Here is a 22,049-nt window from a genome sequence, read left to right on the forward strand (position 1 = left end):
AGCTTGTTTAATCTTTAACCAATAACCAAAAAACAAAGTTCAGATGGACACAGGAAAAGGACCCAATGGTGCAACAACCGTAAACATTAACAGGAGAAATTTCAATGACCTACATTAAAAAAACAACAGTTAACATGAAGGATTCTGCCGGTAACTTTTAATCAGAAACTGCTACACAGTCAAGGCAACATATTGTTGGCAACAGAGTTAATATTAAACTGGCAGGATTTAGTAAGCTAAAGGGCCACAGTGATAATCAACATCATGTATATACACAACAATCGGTATCAACGCTGTACATGTCCCACTGAAAGCTGGGAGGTTTATAAGAGCGACACTGTACAAAAACGTTTCAGGCCTGGGTGCAATTCAGACACGGTGCTTCACAATGATGATATGAGAAATTGGTCAGTTTTTAAATATTGGATTTGAGAAAACCACTTCTTGAACTGAACCCAGGCCCGTCTCCTCATGGGAATGAATACTTCCAGTTCTCAAACGTCTCAGGTTGTAAACATTGTATTTAGGTACAAAACCAGAATGTGCAGTGGAACTTGTATCATAACCCGTCACTGAAGATGCAGAACATTAGTCATCAGCATTAGTTTGACAACACGTCTCAGTCAAAAATTACTTAAGAGTTTCAAACTTTCCCTCTAAGGAATGGAGCAGCAGTAAAATGTGGTTCTTCTTTATTGTCTCCATTGGCAGAGATTACAGCTAACGTCAAGTGAAAGCTGGACTCCTGAAATAAAAATTATTGTGCATAACACACAAAATCAGATATAAATACTCTCAGATCAAACTACAGAATTGGCAAGTGTTCAAACATACGTTGTGGCTATGTTTTAAGTATTAACACTCAAGTCTGTTCTTAACCACTACTGGTCAGTGAAGTGGTCCTGCTGTCAGCTACCCGTCTGTGGTTTATCGACAAAAGAGACACAGATTGACATCAGTCAATCAAGATGACAGCGTCTGTTGCTCTCCTTGGTCCTTTGTGCAGCCTCCACTGCATTAGTGTCTCCAACAAACAGTGAAATGTGCCTTTAATCTAGACAGACAAGACAATCTTGGCTAGTGTTGCTACTTGAGACATCTTAAATCAGATCTTTCTACAGAAGTTCACTCTGTAGAAATAAAGGGCTCATTTTGGCAACATGAGAAGCACAAGTAGGTTCTGTATAATGTGTTCACAGAGGCACAAACGGCACCAACACTGAAAAATAAAAAAAATGATTCTCAGTTCCTCTGAAGGCTGCAGACCCGTGGGGAACTAGTCTAGTCATAGTGTCAGCACAGCAAAGTCTGCTCTGGAGCAGTGAACGTTCCTGGACTTAGTTTGCAGAAAATACTCTTTGTCTCATTGCATATCAAACACTCTGAGAGGGATCTGAGCAGTACGGTGCGCTCAACTTGTACCAAATCCTCCATGAATTAAAACTGAACATGAGACCAGGTTGATTTTGTGGCACATTCTTCTCAACAGCCAACTGGACAGAAAAGCATCCAGTTTATTTTTAGTTGAGTACGTAGAAAAAAAATTGATTTAACCTGGTGGGTTGACTTATCTGTTGTGCCTGTGTAATTGCCAGCTTTTAGCCCCAAACAGCAGTAACAAGGCCACTATATGTATAAATGATAGCATCTCCTCTGATAGACTGTATACATTTTGAGGCATAATACATACATTATAATGATGCAGTACTTCATAAGAATGTAGATTTGCTTCACACACACACACACAAAACCGTCTGCATTTAGCTGCAGCAGTGCTTATCTCCGTGCAGTTTCACTTTCACTTCATTGTGGAGTTGTTCCTACTTTCAAAACCAAACTCTCCCCTTTTACTGTAACCTGACCTGATGATGAGCGTCACTGTGTGCAGGAAACACCGCAGCAGATATGTTGTGCCTTTTAGAGACCATCTGGAGCTCTCTCTGCCTGGTTAGTGCAACACTTTGATTGACCAAAAGAGAACTTGAAAGACTGTGCATGCATGACTTCCTCAGTTAAAGGTCGTTGACATCTAAATGTACTGTAAATAAATTATGCATACAACTTGTATATTTAGGATAGATAGCTTTCCAATTTGATTGTTAATGATATTAAAGCAGACCAAGAATTTTTTACTTTGTCATCAAGTAAGACATTATGGTCCATGTTATAGTGGACTGATTGCCTTTTCCTCTGCAAAGCATTTGCAAAAAAAAAAGTAGTGGTGTCAAACAAATGACGCAGACGTCCCTCATTTTGTCTGTGGGGGACTTAAACTGTAAATTAAAAAAATGTTCATGCGTGTGGTCCATTTCTAGCAGCAAACACTGTTGAGATAAGTTTGGAGGGTGGGGATTTATGAGGCTGAGCTCAGATTGCTTGAAGCGGTCGTGGCAGCAGCGCGGGGCTCCTTCACGTCGGATTGGAGGAGCATCGTTGGAGGAGGAGGGCGTGGCAGGTGTCGCAGACTCTGACTGGTTTCGGTGAGGCGGGCAGAGGGAGCTCATTGTCAGAGCAGCTGTTACAGAAAATCTCTCCGCAGTTCCTACAGTGGTGCTGGACAGAGAGGGACAAGGAAACCGTTAGAACCACAATTCATGTGGGATTTTTTCTTTTTTTTTGTCTATTTGTAATCTGACAACTGACCTTCCGTCTTGAGATGGAAAACTCCTTCTCACACAGCTTGCAGTGGCTGGCCTCCTTGTCCTTCAACCAAACCTGACCCCCCTGAAACACAACAACACAACATATGTCACAAGTCCATAATCAGCTACAGATGCAGGGCTTTTTATGCAAAGACATACTGTGTTTTGTCCCTCTGAATCTCCATCTTAGTTATACAGTGTTGTGATGCTATGATTGTATCTGTAATTCACTATTACTCCACCTGAAGTGCTTTGTTGGCTTCTTTGATGTCCTCAATCTTCATTTTGGATCTAATGACAAACAAAAACATAAATAATATCAACCACAACAAGACATAAACATTTTTTTTTACTTTGCCATCTTTCATTCTCATTGAATTATTGAAAAGAAACCAAGTCAAAAAATATTAAGAGATTCTCTTTTTGCTTTATTTGTTTGCAAGAGTGTAAATTAGATGTGGGGGTTTTTTTTGTAAATGAGCTAAAACATGAAAAAAAAAACACTGGTATGGTCCACCATGAGCTAATTTAATTTTCTTTTTAAAGGGCTGTTTTCTTCATCCAAAAACGCCCAACAACTGAAATACTCCCAAAACTGAACTGAGTATTTATAGTCTTGGTGCAGACATTTTCCACATACTCGCTTAGTTTGGAGCCTAGTTCCTCCAGAGCCTGTTCTTGGTCCTCACAGATGGTCTTCAACTGAATGTTTTCATCCTGCAGACGATGGAATTCCTGGAAAAAATAAAATAAAAGCACACACACAACAGATGACATGCATCACATCAAATTAGATCACATTCTGCAAATACTGAAACATACTGTACAATATCACACACAACGCATTTCTCTTTTTACCTTTTTCAGTCCGTTAATCTGCAGGGCCTCTGTGCTGAGCTGAGACACTGTATCCCTCTCTCTGTCTAGATCATTTTGTAATGTCTGCCTCCACTCCCTCTCTATCTTCAGGTCCGTCTCCAGCTGCTGGCTACAGGAGCGCCACAGATGTGTGGACAAGACACCAACAACAAGAGTAAAGATGACAAACGGACAAAGAAAGGGACAGGCTTAGTCACACATCATACTGTTAGGGCACCCTGGTGTGTAGTCACCATCAACATGAAATGTTTTAAAATTGATTTACTGGTCCCATTTCCATGAATTATGACAGTTCTAGTTCAAGGTACAACCTCAACATTGGTTTGCTCTGCCACACAGTGAATGATGTTAACACTTCTGTATGTGCACGACTCTAACAGCCAGTCTTTCTTTAGAGGGGTTTTGCTTACAGTTGTCTCTCTCTGTTTTCGATCTGCCGCTGCAGGCTGTCCGCCTTGTTGGCAAAGTCCAGCTTGAAGCGTCTGGTTCCCTCCTCGGCCGAGGTGCGGTGCCTCTCTGCCTCCTGTAATCTGCACCATTATAACCAGGGACAAACTCAGGACCATGGAGAGAAAAAACTGGGGGCATGGAGGGAGAGGGAGAAAAGACTTCGGGGATGATGGGGGGGGCATGTAGGGTAAGAAGTGAGGTTGATGGTGAAGACATGAAGGATGGAAAGCTGAGGATGAATGAAGATGATCAGGGTGAAGGATGGCGTTGGGATAGAACTGAAAAGAGCAGTGTGGGCTAAACTGTGGGGTTGGAAAACAGAACAGTAAGGAGTACAGATGGGTGATGAGTCGTAACAAGGATGGATGCATGATGAAATAATGAGGGAAAGCCGCCTTTAAGCAACTGAATGGAGAAGAAAAAAAGAAGTTTGCCAACTAAATGCATCACCCTGGTGCACTCAGACAAAGTGCAGCATCGCCACGGAGTCTTTCTCAGATTTAAATTGTGCAGGGAGGAAACTTGGATAGCATTTCTTCAGGATATGAGGACTTTAATAACGTTTATTGGCCATCTCAGAGGAGGGGCATCCCACCACACCCTGACTTACAGCAACAGTCGACTTACAGCATCAACACTCCTTAAAATCACATCATAAACGGACCAAAAAATTCAAACCACAGCCGACACTTTCAAAACATCTAACTTTATTGATCACGGTGGTAAAAGACAGTAGTTGTGAGTTTTTCAACAGCTGTACTGAGTGATTATTCGTCTACAAACTGAGAGGAGTTACAGTACTATGAACATGGAGTTAGAATAGGTAGAAGGATTACTTCCTCATCTATCACAAAAGTCAATAAATATGCCAAGACGGGACACAACAACACATTTACGTTTTCTTGGCAGAAGCTCTGGTGGTTTACAGCCATGTAACTACAGTTATTGACACTTGGCTCAGTTCTGTCTGTTTTACAGGAGCAAATCAGATGAATTGAGATAAAGCTGCTGGTTGCACTGAGCTGTCTGGACTCAACTTTACAATTTTGTAGTTAAGGTGAATCTTCAGGAGGACGAAGTGCAAGAGGGAGACGGGCTGTGTCCAAAATCACTACCTTTTTACTGTTGAGCGCACTTTATTTACCCTTGATCAAATGTATTCGGATGTTCGAATTCGAAGCGGATAAACGTATCCACTGTATAGTGCCCTCAACAATTACAAAACATCTGAAATGTACACTTGGGTCCAAAATCTCCATTCACTGCTCACTAGAGTAAACTAGTGTGTGTGGTGAGTCAGCGGGGAACAAGCCATCACAGCCAGTCAGAAGCAGGTCAGCAGGTGCAGTGCATGCGGCGCAAACTGGGACCAAATCAAAAGCTGGGGGCTGCACAAGCAAACTCCTGTCTGATGGCAAACATCTGCAGCGATCGCCGCTGACTGACTGTGATGAGACGCAGACTCAGCTGTAGGAATCAGTTTGTCTAGGCTGTGACAGCTTTCATGTTCCTGCTCACGTTAAAGTCCTGAGCAGCTGAGAATCACAAGTTACACAACAATCTCTACATGAATGCACTGAGGGACTGTATGAAAATTACTGAGTGAACTTTAACTCTGTGGAGTGTGTCAATTGTCACTGTCCATAGGCAAGTCCAACCTGTTTCTTATTCTGCATTTCAACAGAAAGCAGAACTTGTAGTCAGTGACTGGTTTTGGTTCAACAAATAAAGAAAGACTAGAATATTTGGTAAACAAGAAGAGTCCTTATGCTTGCCATAGATCTGGACAATAGTTGATTCCACTATTGTGCAAATTGATAACTATGTGAATACAAACATATCAAAGGACCTGTTCACCCAAAAACTGAAAATTCAGTCATCATCTTCTCACCCCAATGCTGATGGGAAGTCTGGTGAAGATCTAAAGTCCAAAAACCATTTCTGGAGCTTCACAGCAAAACAGCATTACAGCATTCAGTAGATGGGGGCTTGATTTAAAACATTAAAAAACAGTGGGAAAAAAACATTGAACATTAAATGGCATACATCTCATCTGGTGTAATGCGGGCCTCCAGAAGCCCTGAGATCCCAAATTGATTTGAACAGATTTTATCTACACCCTTTAAAGGATGAAATCCTCACTGTAGGTGTCCAGTTTTAGCGCACATACCATGTGAAGTACGTACATAAGCTTAACCACACATGAAGGGTGTCAATAAAATCTTTTTAAATCAATTTAGGATCTCGGGGCATCCAGAGAATTTTATTGTGCCATATGAGCTGTATGGAGCCATTTTGTTTGGCTTTTTTTTCTTTTAAAAGTTAACATCTACTTCAGTTGTTTAGGAGAACGCTGCAACTCTGTTTTGCTGCGAAGCTCCAGAAGTGTCTTGTGGACCACAAAACTTCACCAGACTTTCCATCAGCATATGAGCGAGTACAAAATGACTGAATTAACATTTTGGGGTGAACCGTTTCTGTGCACATTCTTTTGCACCTTTAATTATTTTTGATATTAGCAGATTGGGGCAGGTGTTGCAATCTGTCTCTTAAATATCGATAATGCTGGGAAAGGCTTTTTAAAAAAAATTTGACTGGTTGTTAAACCCCACCCTCTCTACGTCAGTAATTGTCATACAGTCCCCAAATGCTACAGTGACTGTTAACTTGTGGCTCTGTTTGTTGCCAAATAAAACCTCTTAGTGATAGGAGCGGGAGAGCCCGCTATGCTCTACTCATTCTAACTCAATGTAAACGATAACGACTATCTTACTGTCAATGTTACTGCATATAAACTGACTACTGGAGACAAGAACATTAGTCCTAGTAGCATATGTATGTTTGGGTTTGTGTGAGTGAATAGATAATGTAGTGTATGATTAATTCAAAAATGTTTCTTCAGTATCTATTAAAGTATAACTGGTTATATTCAGATAGTTCACTGACCAGCTGAACCAGAACATTCAGAGGAAACATTTTCTTCATTGAGCACAAACCCAGCAAAGTTGTCTACAAAGGATTTAAACTACAGATCATGAAACATGTTGCAGTGGTCTTTGTGAATCCCAGCACTCTGCTGATGATGATCATGTTTCAGTAACTAAAGCACCAAACCGTGCAGTCCAGTCTCACCTGACCCTGTGGCTGCTCTCTGCGCTGTAAAAACCATCTGAATATTGTGTGCAAAAAAACAGGAATGTTCCTTTAAGTTAAGTCTTTTTTTTTTTTTTCATTCTGTCAAAAGCAATCATGTGTCAGCGTGTGCGTGTGTACGTGCGCGTCCGTCCTCAGAAGGAGATGTCCTTGACTAGCTTGTACTGGTGCTCTGTGTCTGTGCTTGCACACTTAACAAATGACATAGCAAGTGTTCTGGTCTGACTTAGCAGATCCTTATCACTGCACGCAGGACCAGGGATAAAATCAGGAGGGCAAAAATGACACGTGGAGGTTTTTCAAGGGAGCAAAATGGACAGATGAACGGATGATTGGATGGTATGAAAGATACAGACAGAAGGGAGGAAAGACGGAGGAAAGAAAAGGAAGGAAGGAAGGAAGAAAGGATGTCAATACATCAGTATTCTAAGTGGGCCCGGTCACACTGAACACTTTAAGTGACTTTTAACATCACAAGCACAGCAGTAAGTATAAATAAAAGGCAGTAAAACACAGAAATCTGATTTCAGGCTGCCAGGGTTACACTGCCATCAGATTTCTTCAGTCTGGATATATTTCCCTCCAAGCAAATGAGTAATGAGAAGAGGTGTGGAGGAGAAGCAGGCAAGGGTAATGTGGACAGATAGATGAGACATCTAGAGCAGACAAAAACTGGCATTTCAGGTGACGTGGGCACAGTACTATGCGATCAACACGAGAGATAAAAGCCTGGAAAACAAACTTTACATACACTAACAGTAGTCTCAGAGTTATTTCTAATTGGCTGGCAGATTATTTGATATTAAGTCAGTGGCTCTAATTCTTCATCACCTTTCTCAGCTACAACAAAAGAAAACTCTGACTGGGAATAAATAGTCTCAGCAGGGTCTGTGTCCTACCAGCCGACAAAAACCACCTTTAGACCACCTTCAGAGCAGCAAAAAACATTCACAACCAATCACAAAGAGGATGGAACAGATTTAAACCAATGGGAGAGGGGAGGGGAGGGATGGACCTTGTTGACTGGTAAACGGTGGGGTGAGGAGGTATCGTAAGGCATCAATGAACCAGCAGGTCTCATAATGAATGATGGAGGAACGAAGCAGTACACACCGAGTAGTGAACAACAATAATTAGCGTGCATGAAAATATCAGTCGTGTCATTTATTAGATATGATAAACTGAGGATTGCAGGGTTTCCCAAAGAAATGATTTTTAAAAAATCCTGATGAATCTCAACTTGTAATTTATTGAATCGACAGATGATGGCTTACATAACAGCATTCCTGTGCTTCCTCTGGAGGTTAGTGTTATGTTATATACAAAGTGGAGGCAGCCTGTGTGTGCATCCAGCTTTTTCATAAAGAAGAAGCTGCTGAAAAAAACTCACAGTTTAAGATGACAAGTTTTTCATTTTCTTAAGGTTTTCATTGAACCGATACATCATTTGGCTGATATTATCTGTCGATATTGGCTTATCAGAAAGATATCGGTATTGGCATATGTGTTATAGATGTTGATCAATGTTGGGCTCTAATGACAACATGCTATTTTTCAGCAAATTTGGAATATGTTTTTCAACACAGAACATTTGTAGTGTTTCTATTTGACATTTTTTGATTAAATTGTGGACCTCCTCCATACAAGATTCATACAAGATTAAAAGGAATAAATAGACTTCTATAAAAATCAAACCTGAGAATCTCTTAAGGAAGAGCGAAGAAGAGGCCATTTCACACAACAAAGGATATTTGCTGACTTTTTAATCCCATTGCACACTGCAATATCAGGTAAAACCTCTAATCAAATCACTTCCGTTACAAGGTTTTATACAGTGGAACATTTTGTGCTTGTGAGACACGATGACAAGAAAAAAGCTATTTCCTCGGGGAAACCCTGCAACAGTGATGAGGAAGAAGACTCAAATCATTTTTTCCAGTGCTTTCTCCAGTTCTCTTCTTAACAGTTTCACACTAAACCATGCAGTACTCTTCATAAATGAGCACTTTTAAGTCAATATGAAAAATTACCTAAAATGGCATAACATTTTCACAGCTTAAAACTAGTCCTTTTATTAGATTCTTATATAATGTTGGTTTATTATTACAGTTGGAGCTCTTAAAAAGGTCTCAGGAACAAGCAAGGATTGTTTTGTTTTGGCAAATCTAAGAACTGCGGTTCAAATGTTTTTGAGAGAAGCTGGTTTAGGTTAAAGAAAGAACCGAAGAGACACACGGGACAAAGTGATTTGTGCTGTCGTGGTCAGTGTGTGCTGTGTCGTGACAGACAGTGTATCTTACCTTTGCTCCAGCTGCTTCATGGTGGCAGTGATCTGATTGGTCTTCTCCTCCAGACGACTGATCATGTTGTTTTTCTTCTTCATCTCGTCATCAGACGACTGACAAATAAGAATTACCGGCTGCTGTTAGCAGTGATAATTACAGTGTATGTATCATATGTGAGAAGAGAACAAGAGCAACCGGGTCAGGATGTGTGTGTCTGTACCTGCATCTTCTGGTACATTTCTACATTGATGGCTTTGACTTCATCCAGCTGATGTCTCAGTCCGATCAGCGTGTCCTGTTGATGACAAACAAACATACCGTCATGTGACTGTTTCTAGTTTGTCAATTAAGTAATTTAAGCACTTTCATTTTTGTATCCTCTCATTTACTCAATCATTTTTCTACTGGACATTTATACATGATTTAACTCGCTGATACATAGTGGCCGAGGTGTTCAGTTTGAAATATAACAGACTGTATACACATGAATATGACTGAGAGCTACCTGCGAGCAAGCTGAAATATATTTAGGACAATGTGTTTGTTGCACTGCATGACACAAATATTGCCTTGTCACATGCCCTGTGGTCCTGTGCACTAATGATGCGGACATTGCTCTCCAGTCCGACTGCTGATGTTGTCGGTGATGGTTTCAGCAGCCTCCTTACAATGATGCAGAAATACTGCTGGCATGGCAGCTGCTGCATGTCACAGCTTGGCTACAAATGTCAACGGGTGCTGTTTATGTGGCAGAGTTCACATATTGGTGGTGGAAGAGAGACGGGTACGGGAGCTCGCGAGGCATTAGTGCTCCCGGTGTGTAGTTTTTGGCCCCCTAAGGGTTTGTTGTCATGTGCCTCCCTCACTGTGTTGACACTATGTCTGCAGGGCAACCGCACCACAGTACCTGTTACTAAATATGTCTCTGTAATATTAAATTGATTGGGTCTTTTTCATCAATTTCCAGTTTTTGCATTGATTCAAACTTGATTTGTATTTCCTGTATATGCACGTCACATACTAGCTGAGGTCTCTCTGTGCATTGTTGAATCTTTATATTTGTCATTTCAGCTCTACCAGGTCTTGGGGTGAAAATGTGTGCTGACCTGTTTTTCATGAATATCTTTCTCCAGAAGTTTCATGGCCAGCTCCATTTCCTGTTTCATTGACACCTGGACTACCAGCTCATTCTCCACATCCTAAAAATAAAACCACAAGCATGTAAAGAAATCTGCAGGTCACCATTTCAGATGCATTGATCCAGCTTTTATTAATTCCAACCGCACGCACGCAGTCCCAGTCTGACCTGTCTGAGCTGACACTCCTCCTTCAGTTGTCTCTGAGCCTCATTGTACATCTCATCCAATCCCTGACGCGACTGTTTGTACGTGTCTCTCTCCACTGACACATCGCCTTGGGTTACCTAGATTAATCCCACAGAAAGGAGGAAGAAGGTGTCAGCCATATCACGCTTCAGTTACATCTGTTTTTAGTCAGAGCAAGTAATAACTGCTGGAATATTAAAGGGCTGGATCTTCAGTTTTGGTTTCACTTTTAGCTGCAGTGAAAATTTATACCAAAAGATTTCAGACAGCGATACAGTTTTGTAAATTTGCGCTTGTGTGACTGTGACTGTGTACCTCCAATTGTTGTTGTGCCTTCAGCAGAATGAGGCTGTTCTCACTCCTCAGCTGCTGATTTTCTTCCTGCAGTTTGATGATGTTGTTCTTGGCAATGGCCAACTGCGCACATGAAAACAGAACAATTAAGGTGATCACCAAGAACAGCTTGACAATATCACTGATGCAGAGACGTCATTTCAACACATTTGGCCAAATTATAATGCCCGTTTCTATTATCGCTTTACAGACATGTCACAGATGTTTGCTTTTCAATCAAACAGACAAATCATGTTATAATCCTTCAGTGCTAAATCTAATACAGTGATATTGTACGCGTGGGTCTCACCTCCTCTATGAGTTTAGAGTTGGACTTCTCTAGAGAGTCCACTCTGCCCTGAAGACCATGAACTGTAGAGCTAAACATAGAAACAGAAACAAAAATCATATTCAGCTTCCCTTGTAGAAGTAGAGTCACAATTCACAGCTACAGTGTTAAAATGTCTATCTTTGACAGACGTATACAGTCTCTCATTTAGACACAGTTCAGTAAAGAACATCTGTGTTATATGTTTATTCACATGTATAAAAGGCTTGAAGTGTCTCAACACAGACGGACCATTTGAATAGCAGTCGCACAATGGTTATCTTAGCTTATGTTCATAGACAGCTCATCAAGGTTAGTAACCGACAAAGTAATTTAATGTCAGATAACATATTGGAGGTTTTTAAGTAAAAGCCTTTCCTAATTTATGAACAAGCTGGTTTTAGCTCCATCACAGCTGCAGATTTTAAAGAAAGATTCGCCGCACTTTTTGAATGGAGAAACTGAAAGAGGAAATGTAACCGACAGTTTGTGCTTTAATGAGTCTGTCTGTGGGAACAGATGGGACAGATTTGCCCTTCTGAAACAAGCAGACTGCTTCAAACTTAAACTGAACGTTCCTTTTATTTTAACATGCAATGAGGCATCTGGCCTTCTGGTTTTGATTCAAGGCAACGACACACCAACCGAACATCAGAAAAACAACAGATGCAAAGTAAATTGTGAAGCTGAAACAAAGTGGAATGAATGTGACTCTCAATCAGTAACTGATTAGACGGGAATTACACAACATTTTAAGCGCACAACTTCCATTCTTTGAAAGTTCCTTTATTTTTGTACCACCATCATCTCCAGAAACTCTGGGGAAAACCCTGCAGATGGGTCTGTTTCCAATAAATAAACAAAGGTCTTACTTAAGTTGCCGGTTCAGTTCCTCAACATAGTTCTTCTGATCCAAGATGGATGCTATCTGGCTATTCCTGTTACCATGGAAACAGACATAAAACAGAGGACTGCATTAGATTTGGGGGGGGGGCGGGGGGGCGGCTGGAATACCAAGTGTGAAATGAGGCAAAGGAACAACAGAAAGTTCATACCTCTCTTCACTCCTGTAATCATCAATGTCATTCTTCAAGTACATGGAGAAGTCGATCACCCCGACCTAAAAAAAACAAAAGAAAAACAAACAAAGATGATTAAATGGGTATGCTTATACTTGTGTAGTGTAGTTGACTGGTTACAGCTACTTTGTTAAACGCATACAAACACGATGCTTACTGTTAAAGTGAGTGTATACAATTAATACCCAATCCTATTTACTAATTACAGTTACTTGTCTGTTAATCATACATGTGCAGAATTACTACCAGTTCACCATGGAAATACAGTTTTAAAGGGACTTTGTAAAGTATATTGTTTTTAAAAACAGAGTAGAGGTTTATTTTTTTAATTTTATCAAATTTTGTATATTAGATCATTTTGAGAGCAAAAACTGTGAATAAAAATGCCAAACATATTCTAGTACCAGATTTTATATCATGGTAAACTGAAAATATCTGGGGATTAGCCCCTGGGTTTGAAAAAACATGACATTAAATTTCACTGTGAGATCTGGGAAGTGTAGGGTATTTATTCTCTATTTTGTGACATTTTATACTCTAACAAAAGATAAAAACAACAAAATCAGGATTCAATAGTTAGCCCTAAAAAAAAAGTAACAAATAACTTTGGACTATTCATCCTAAAACACTACATGAGAGATCCTAAAAGTTTCATCCTCTTGTTTTTCTGTCTTTTATTTTACAATCCCGTCATCTAGGAATGAGACCGTATTTATATTCCATACCATTCCATGTAAAAATAAGCATGTGGCAATTTGTGTAATAGCTCGCCATGTGATCAGAGAGCGACTGCATTTAATCAAACACAATTCCATCATGGTAAAGCTATTTCAGTCACACTCAGTCAGGTGTGAAGACAGTCTGTACAGGGTGTTTGCATTAGCAAGAGAAATGTGTTTGCAGCCGGGACAGAGTCTCCACCAATGGAGTCAAAACGTGATCCCGCGGTGCCTGCTCTCTATCTGCCTGATGCAAAGATAACGAAACAGACCATTCTTATCTGCAGCCCTGCTTCCCCAAACAAGAGTCACCGAAGAGAAACTGGTTCATGTCAGTCAATGAACAACTAGACACAGGAAGTGGAGATAACATTGTCAATCGGTCAAATACTGTCTCAGGGCAGTGGTTACCTGTGAGTCCAGGTCCTCGCCTTTAACACACAGGTTAGCATCGATGACGTTCAGGCCCACCAGCAGGCCCACGATCACCGCGCCCTCTTCCTCCAGCATCAGAGCGGAATTCTCGTAGAAATCACTGAGGAGGAAAACACAACAGATTCTCAAACACCGAAGGCAAAAAAATGTGTTGCTATATGTGAATGTTTTAGCTCCGTAGTGTTGATACTGTGGATGGACTAGTACCAAACTATGTCCAGGCTCTTTGGAGTTCTATGAAATGCTGAATTTGCACACAGTGAGTTCATAAAAATACTTACATTTATTTATGAATATTGTAAATAAATAAAAATGCATTGGCAAACCTGTTTCGGTGCTATCTGAAACTTGTAAACATGACATATTTGTTGACAACATCAATAATCAAGACTATGACCAGAATTGCCAAACAAGAAATGTAATTCAGAGCTCATTTATCTAAAAGGTTCATTGTACAGGTGTATTTTCGAAACAGGTCAAGTGTACCGATTTCTACTTATCTATCATCTTTGTGTGGGTCTCCATGTGTGCATGCGTGAATACCTGAGCAGGTCTTTTCTAGTGATGAGGAGTCGTAAGTAGTCGGCCAGCCGTTTCTGCATGAGAGCCAGACGCAACCAGGCTCTGGCCCTGCCTAATGGAGTCCTGGAAAGCAGACACACACACACACACACACACACACACACACACACACACACACACACACACACACACACACACACACACACACACACACACAGAGAGAGGAGGTTATAAGGGTCTATGGCTCATCCAGGCATCTTTAAACTTGATCATTGTTTTAATGTTAAGATCTAGTTATATTCTTCTTTGTGTTCTTGAATGTTTCTTTACAGTTACGTGGACTCTTGATATCTGTTCCATCCATTCAAGACTTCAATCCAACTTGATAGCTATGTTTCATTTTGCCTCTGTGTCATTCTTAATGCACAACACACTGCCCTCTCACTGTCCTGTCTCTAACCCTTGGGTCTGTACTTTGGTGTTGCAAAAACGCTGCTCTGCTACACATCCGTTGGTCTGACTCAGCACCACCAAAGGAAACAGACTCTGTTCTCCATCTAAAACAGCACATCTGTTCCCCATTTTGCTGCATCAGACAAGACCTGAATATTACTCACTCACTTGATTCCTTGTGGTATGTAGTGGCTGATAACTGTATAACAAAGTAAAGCGTGGCGTGAAAATCATGTGTATGAATGAGAGTGAGTAGGAGCCACTGGTAGAGACTACTTGAGTATTACTGTAGGATTTTGGAGGTGATACTTTAGCACCCACATGGGGCACTATCAGCACTCATGCTTTTAACTCAAAGTGCTTGACACATTTTTGGAAAATGTGTCTACGCTGGCTCTGACAGTTGGAGAGAGGAGGTGAGGCAGCAGGAGGAAGAAAAGGAAGTGAAAGTAAATCACACTCAGGTATTTCCCTGGCTCAGGTCACCGTCTCAAGTACCTGCTGCATGTGAGTGTGTATGTGGTTGTGTTGTGGCTCATGTTCCTCCGACATGTTTAGTTGTGTGTGAGCAATCCTTACTTAAGTCCAGGCAGGTCTCGTACGGAGGCTGAGATCTCTGCTGCTTCAGGACACAGTTTCTCCACCAGCTCCAGGGGACCCCACAGAGACTTGTTAAAGCCCAGAAAGGACTTCTTCACTACAGAGAGAAGAGACACAAGTGAAGAGAGACTTATACACACTGGCATATGAAAATCTGGGAATGACATCTTTTATGAGGGAAGCATCACACAAACACTATAGTGCAGCTTAGAAGTCCAATTTTAGTAATTTGGGATATAGCCGAACTGGCACAACACCCACACCTGACACCACCTGAAACGTCTCTTTGCATCTTACCTCTGAGGCCGTGTTTGAGACAGTGCTCCATTACAACAAAGAACTGCTGGAGAGGTGGGTAGTCTGAGTCCAGCGTCCGTCCAAAGCTCAGAGCCGACTCGATCAGGCCTTTGATGCTCAGCTTGGCCATGTTGAGCAGGTTGGCTCGCTCCATGGCCATGGGGTCCCGCAGGGCTGCAGGACGGAAGACACACACAAACACTTGTTTCATTCGATCGATCTTAAGAATGCTGTGTTAAGTATACTCTCGGTACTGTGACGGCTCACAACAGCACAGTTTGTGTTTAGCCGGTGTTAAACTATTAACATCTCCAGTGTTTTACAGTGACAATTCAACTGCAGGGGCAGCGTGAGGCAAGACAATAAATCTGATGTATTGTTTGTTCATTCACATACATAATACAGATATCAATTAAAGGGTCTTTCTTTATCTTACACCTGCTCAGGACTCTGTTTGATTAATAATCTATCCACTTCAAATTGTACATTTTTGTCTGGGGGATAAAACATGGAGTCAGCCAGGTTACAGCTGGTCATTATCAGTGAAGCTGCAACAATTCATCGATGAGGTCTCAACTACCAAATTAATCACTATCTATTTTTGTACTTGATTGATCAGTTTGAGTTACTGTTTTAAAAAGGAAATTCATTCATTTGCATTTATGTATTTCAGTGCAGTCACACAACCTCAACACAAGAACCCAAACTATCAATACAAAATCCTAATGATAAATCCCTGATCTTATTATTAACACTCTCGCAGACCTGGGAATTATTACTACAGTACTGCAGCTCTTACTGCCTTATAACAGATAAATAAAAAAAAGAAAATAAATGGTCATTTAAGTTTCCATGATGTAAAAATTACTATTGAACCACAGAGGTCTGGTTTCACATGTACTACATATGGACCTCTGGGTTAATGTGTAGCCAAACACCAGAAAAGGAAAGAACAATGTCAGCTGAAAACATGCAGAGATGTTGCTGAGCATCGTTAGAGAGCTTTAATGGCCCCGGAAGGTTGGCCCACGGACAGAGACAAATCAACAGATGATTTCTAGGGAGTAGCATAAATGTTGGGTGACTTTGGGTATTGAGACATGTGGATACTGAGGAAAAAAACAGTAACCCTTTGACTGCCTGTGTCCCCATGTGACTATAAGTGCAGTACATGAAATGATGAGAAGATACTGACAAGGTGGTGGTGAGTTTAAATGCAGTTATGAGGATTTTAAATTATCCTTAAAGGTTGTTCTAGTAAACAAGTTCCCTGTGTGGTCATTAAAATAAAAAAACAAAAACAATCTGGGGTGTGAACTATCCAGAAGCACTGAATGCCTGAAACAACTGTCAGCAGTGTGTGATGATTCAGTCATTACATAATTCAAACCAAGCCTGTGAGGGATGGTGGCTGATTGGCACACTGACTAAAGAGAAGCTCTGCTAAAAACGACAAAGATGAAAACTGAACAGCAGCTGTTATAATAAATAACGTGATTCACATGTCAAGCAAAAATGCAAAACCTTTGGTGGTTCGAGCTTATTACAAATAAGTGCCTCTAACTTTCCTTGGATGTCTTTAATTATCAAAAAGGAATTTATTTCTGGACTGTCTGTCTTAAGTCAAACTGTGACAACACCAAATTGACGGCGTACAAAACACAATGCAAACCCCAAGGAATACAGACAGAGCATTATTTCCATTTGCAGGTAGGAGCAGCAGGTGATGCTTCAGGGAGTTAAGTGGTGTGACAGTGTACGACAACAGCAGCACAGCTGACATTAACTGAAGAGGATGTGCCATCAAAGCAGCCTGGATCTATAAAAAAAATCATTTTTTATAGATTCCCCCTCACACACACACACACACACACACACAAGTTGGTGAGATAATATTAGCTGTGAAAGAGAGAGGCAAGAGAGAGGAAGGGATGCTAGTTTTGCCACACTATTGCATCTTCACCCAACAGCTGAAACTATTAACTATGCTCCAATCAGCAGCTGAATAATTGATTGTCCCTTAACATCTCACGTGGGGGGCATTCGTCTGTGCTAGTGGACTGATGGTCGGTCACATTTCCTAATTATGTCCCTGGAGCAATCAGTTACTGGGTGTCATAAGACCTGTTATTATTAACCAGAGACCACACAAACACACACACACGCACACACACACCTCTATATACGCTACCTTGCACGGCCCAGTCCCCGGGCAGAGACGTCCTGTGTTCCGACACTTTTGGCAGGACATGAATGCTCCCTGAAATGGTCTCTGATGCTTTCCTGGCCAAGGCGAAGATAGGAGCCTGCCATCGCCCGTCTCCTCCACCACCTCCTCCTCCTCCTCTCACGGTGCTGCTACTGTTAGCTTTATCCCCAGCACCAGATTTCTCCTCCTGCAGCCTCAAAACCCCAAACACCTGAGCTTTCTCCTTGCTGCTGTCCGCTTCAGACAGACCCAGTTCGTGGTCAGCGTGCGATGCCATGTTCACGTCCCTCTGAAAATCGGTATAGCTAACAACTAACAACCGGCGCTGCTCGGTGCCGAAACAGCCAGACTCATACGGTTTGCTAGCCGTTAGCGAGGTGTTAGCTTGATGGACAATTCACCGGGCGACCATTATGACAACCGCGGCATGGAAAATACCTGTGATCCCACCCGGCCGAGGCTGTGACAGCACGGGCTAAAGTCAACAGTCAACCGTCGTAACGTCCCCGGGTTGAAACGTAGGCGTCGGGCTACATGGTGAGCGTTAGCAGCGGTGGCGCGGACAGCTATGCTTAACCGTCAAAGTGGGTTTTTTTCCGCACATTTCGAGGGGTTGTAGAGATTTGTTTACACCCAGCACACCTAACCGATAGTTGGCTCCCAGACGCTCCAACTGCACCCTCCGGAGGGGCGGTGTCAAACGGCTCACAAGACACACAAAAGGAGGCACTACGTAATGATTTTAGTGGCCGCTGTGTTGTGGACGTGCCGCCCCCTGCTGCCGGAAGTGAGAACTGCAACACTGTGCCTGCAGGTGTGTGTGTGTGCGTGTGTTTGACAGAGAGGCCTGGCGACAAGAGGGCCCAGACAGCTATTTTCAGATATGTGGCTAGAAAAAGTCTGAAGCCACAGATGTCGTTGATATTCTGCAGAAGAGCATGGACTTCTTGAGGAGGACATTTTCGTTAGTAGGAAAGGGAGTTCAGTTGGTATCAATCTGATAACCTCACAAATAGATGCCACTAAATCCTACACACAAGACCTTTAAGTGAATTTAGCAAATACTTTTTTTCTATAATTAGATGGTGCCATATAAATGTCCATCTAAATATATATATATATATATATATATATATATATATATATATATATATATATATATATATATATATATATATATATCAGCAGTCAATTGAATGAAAAAAAAAATCTGTCTATAATTTGTTTGGTGGATGTGGATCTGCTGAGGGAATTTCAGTATTTCCAAAGTCCTGTCTTTGGCCCTAGTTTGAATTTCTTATGATCAACCCACGAAAGGAAATTTCTTTAAATAGCAGTGTATGAAAGAATTTAGTCAGATTAAAACCATAACAGTGGAAACATTAACACCCACACAGGCTCCAGTAAAGCGGGGGAGGAAGTATCTAACGTGAGTGAGTGGGCCTTGGTTGGCCTGATTAAGTTTTAAAGTGAAACAAGCATGCTGCATGTTATTTTTGGCTGAAACTAATGATTAGTTTCTCTGCTTATTATTTCAGACATAACTGACGTCTTTAAATTACATTTATTTAGTCTGTTGGTCAGTGTAAAACCCAAAAATATAATTTTGCCATCATAGGAAACCCAAAAATATTCACATTTTTTAAAGCTGAACCCAGTGAATTTGTGGCATTTTTTCTGAAAAATAACCTAAATAATTAATCCATCATTCAAACTGTTGTAGAACACTTTTAGAGCATCAAGAGCTTCTCACCAAGCTTTAGCAGCACATGAATTATTCACATCCTTTTAACACTGCCATAGATTAGACAGAAGTCCACCTCACTGTTTTGATGGTTGGTTCTCATGTTTAGATGTGACCGGTAATTATCAGAGTTGTCGTCCTTTAATTTTAGGTACTATTAATTAAGTCTGGCTGAGATTATTCCCAACAAATAAAAGCATTAATTACTGTACATCTCTTAGGGTTAGAGTCAGAGTGTCCTTAATGTATGACAACATACAATGGTGAACCGCAGACAGGAGACATGCTTTGGAGGTTTATGCATTTACATGCTGACTCACACTTGACTCATGGAAAGGTTTTATCTGTTGTGGAGTCAGTTGGCTTTGTAGCTGATGGTTTTCCTAATGATTAGCCAACTTGTTTAAGTCACTCTTACATAACTTAATTAGTTTTAATGCAGTGACATGGATCCACAGACTGATATGAGACTGTTGTTTGTAGGTAACACAAGCACTGTGTGAGGCCTGGCCAGAGTCATTCATTCACACAGCACCTCGCGACCTACCTTGGCTGTACGCTAGCCGCTCCATACTCTCACTGTGAGTGATGCCCCAGCGGTGGAGACTCTGAGGGGAGTACATGATGAGTGGGACCCTCCTCTGCCCACTGCCTTGTTGCAAAGAGGATAAATCAAGCAGATCCCTGAGTCTTCAAGTGGCCCTCTCTGGTCTGGTTGTTCTGATTCCCTTGAACCAGATGGCCCTCCCACCTGAACTGCTGTGGAATGTTTTGGCTCGTTCTCATATGGCGTGCTCCTGTCTGGTCAGGGCGTGGTGGGCTTCTGCTGAAGTGAGCCTGGGAGAAAACAGACAGCAGAGATGGACCGAATAAGCTCTCAGAATCAGGGAGTTTAGAAATAAATTTGATCTTGTCTTCTGTGTTACAGGTTATCTTTGGTATAGGTTAGTGTTGGGGATGATGATGATGATGATGATGATGATGATGATGATGATGAAGCTTTCCGATCACCACTGGGGTTGAAGCTATCGATTTTTCTTCACCATAGGTTAATCTTCTAATCATTTCCAACTTAATGGATCAGTCGTTTGGTTCCTGTATGATCACACAAAAAAATAGTGTCCATCCCAGTCTCTCAAGTCAGAGAGGAGGTTAATAAATATCCTGTTGTCAACCCAAAACCCCAAATTATCCAGGTCAGGATAAAAGAGAGAAAAGCAGGGAATCTCCATATCCAGAATGCCAAAACAAAGAACAAAAAAACAGCTCCTTCTACATGAAAAAAATTACTTTGACACTGAATCGATTATCATAGTAGGTAGCCATCAATCAGTCGACCAGTCGTTGCAGCTGCTAATCTGCCATGGTCAGCATGCCAATCTGACATCATCATGCCAGTCAAGAGAGTAGGTCATACTTCCTTCAGCTTGATCCCATTCAGTCATAGAGATGAATGAGAATATAGAAAGAAAAAACCTGCCAAGTTCCAGTAGACTAAGTACTTCATTGTCTCGGAGTATACTTGATTTAAAGTTTATTCCCCATCACGTTACGTCTTCGCCCCCCGTTCCTCTCATGCACTTCAGGATGAGACCTTTCACTGTCATAAATAATATATGCCAAAAGGTTCATCTCTCAGATATCATACTAAATGCTGATAAATCTTGATTGATTTATCAGAAGCTTGCATCTTGTTTTACCAAATAGAAGTTTTACCTTTTTTTCTGAGTAGCGGCTTATGAGGAATGCATCCAGTGGGCCTCCACCTCACTATAGTGTGGACGTAAAAGCCTTCGACCGCACCGACTGAAGAATATCAGATCCATTATAACACACAGCAATAGAAACTGTAGGAGCAAGGAAGCTACAGTAAACTGCATTACAAGCACCACTTCTCTTGTTCTGCTTCTCCCCCTCTGTTTGCTTGCTATACTCTCTCTCTCCCTCTAATAGCTCAGTGCTGACCAGGGATCATATGACCAGTTTCTTGCAGATCCGTACCCTCCTTAGCTGTTTGTATACTGCCTGAGTTAATTCTCTGAATGACTGCCTCTCAGTCTGATCCACAGCATATTGATAATTGTGGCTGCCTGAACCTTGATGCCCATTTCTATTTCTATTCTTTCTTTTTCTTTCATTGTTGTCTGTTTACTGCACATGTAATTGTATCTGTGTGTCATTCTATCCCCTGAGTTTTACTTATTGTCTTGTTTTTACTGCTGCCTGTTTGCACTCCTATCAAGATCACAAGAGTCATGTCATCCTCTCCGTCTCTTGGTCCTTCCAGCCCGTCCCCATCAGAAAAACAACCATTGAGGATGATAGGATGGCAGCTTATTAACATAGTGTAACTTTGGCATTTTTTTCATTGCCATGAGATTATTCATGATGGACACTGGTTGGAGAGCACCCTTGGAATATTTGCCTTTGGCCCCAACAGACTCTAAAAACAGTACTTCTTATCACAACCTATGTTAACATATCTTGCTAGGCAATGACATCTAGTGGCTGAGTAATTATTATTACAGAAGCAAAGGAGGAAGTCAGGTGAGGTAGTATCAAGGAAAAAACACCTATACAGGAGGAGGCTGTTGAC

General features: G+C 41.3%; 1 protein-coding gene across 2 annotated transcripts; it reads right to left on the reverse strand.

Moving 5' to 3' along the window:
* Positions 1-135: 135 nt before the first annotated feature.
* rufy2 (RUN and FYVE domain containing 2) lies at positions 136-18,428 on the reverse strand. Of its 2 annotated transcripts, XM_037096578.1 has the most exons (19): positions 17,692-17,986; positions 15,501-15,674; positions 15,183-15,300; positions 14,172-14,273; positions 13,605-13,728; positions 12,451-12,515; positions 12,268-12,333; positions 11,378-11,447; positions 11,050-11,151; positions 10,716-10,832; positions 10,516-10,608; positions 9,630-9,704; positions 9,425-9,522; positions 3,932-4,051; positions 3,501-3,630; positions 3,283-3,377; positions 2,885-2,933; positions 2,644-2,724; positions 136-2,553 (listed from the first exon to the last, which is right to left on the reverse strand). In XM_037096578.1, the coding sequence occupies exons 1-19, from the start codon at positions 17,984-17,986 to the stop codon at positions 2,410-2,412; spliced, it is 2,118 nt and encodes a 705-aa protein (XP_036952473.1). In that variant the 3' UTR covers positions 136-2,409. The 2 variants fall into 2 exon arrangements, with proteins under 2 accessions (XP_036952473.1, XP_036952474.1); XM_037096579.1 differs by lacking the exons at positions 136-2,553; positions 2,644-2,724; positions 2,885-2,933; ... (1 more) ...; positions 3,501-3,630; positions 3,932-4,051 and adding an exon at positions 4,657-7,367 and having other exon boundaries at positions 17,692-18,428.
* Between the last annotated feature and the right edge of the window lie 3,621 nt (positions 18,429-22,049).

This window comes from Acanthopagrus latus, chromosome 4, assembly GCF_904848185.1.
Source record: "Acanthopagrus latus isolate v.2019 chromosome 4, fAcaLat1.1, whole genome shotgun sequence".
Taxonomy (NCBI): Eukaryota; Metazoa; Chordata; class Actinopteri; order Spariformes; family Sparidae; genus Acanthopagrus; species Acanthopagrus latus.

Bases quoted from the DNA above. Each gene is read 5' to 3' on its own strand.
- rufy2 (XM_037096578.1), bottom strand. From the start codon at position 17,986: ATGGCATCGCACGCTGACCACGAACTGGGTCTGTCTGAAGCGGACAGC. The intron at 11,448-12,267 runs GTAAGACCTTTG...TTCTATGTTTAG, and splicing joins GAACTGAACCGGCAACTTAA to CTCTACAGTTCATGGTCTTC. The intron at 4,052-9,424 runs GTAAGATACACT...ATAATGGTGCAG, and splicing joins ATGAAGCAGCTGGAGCAAAG to ATTACAGGAGGCAGAGAGGC.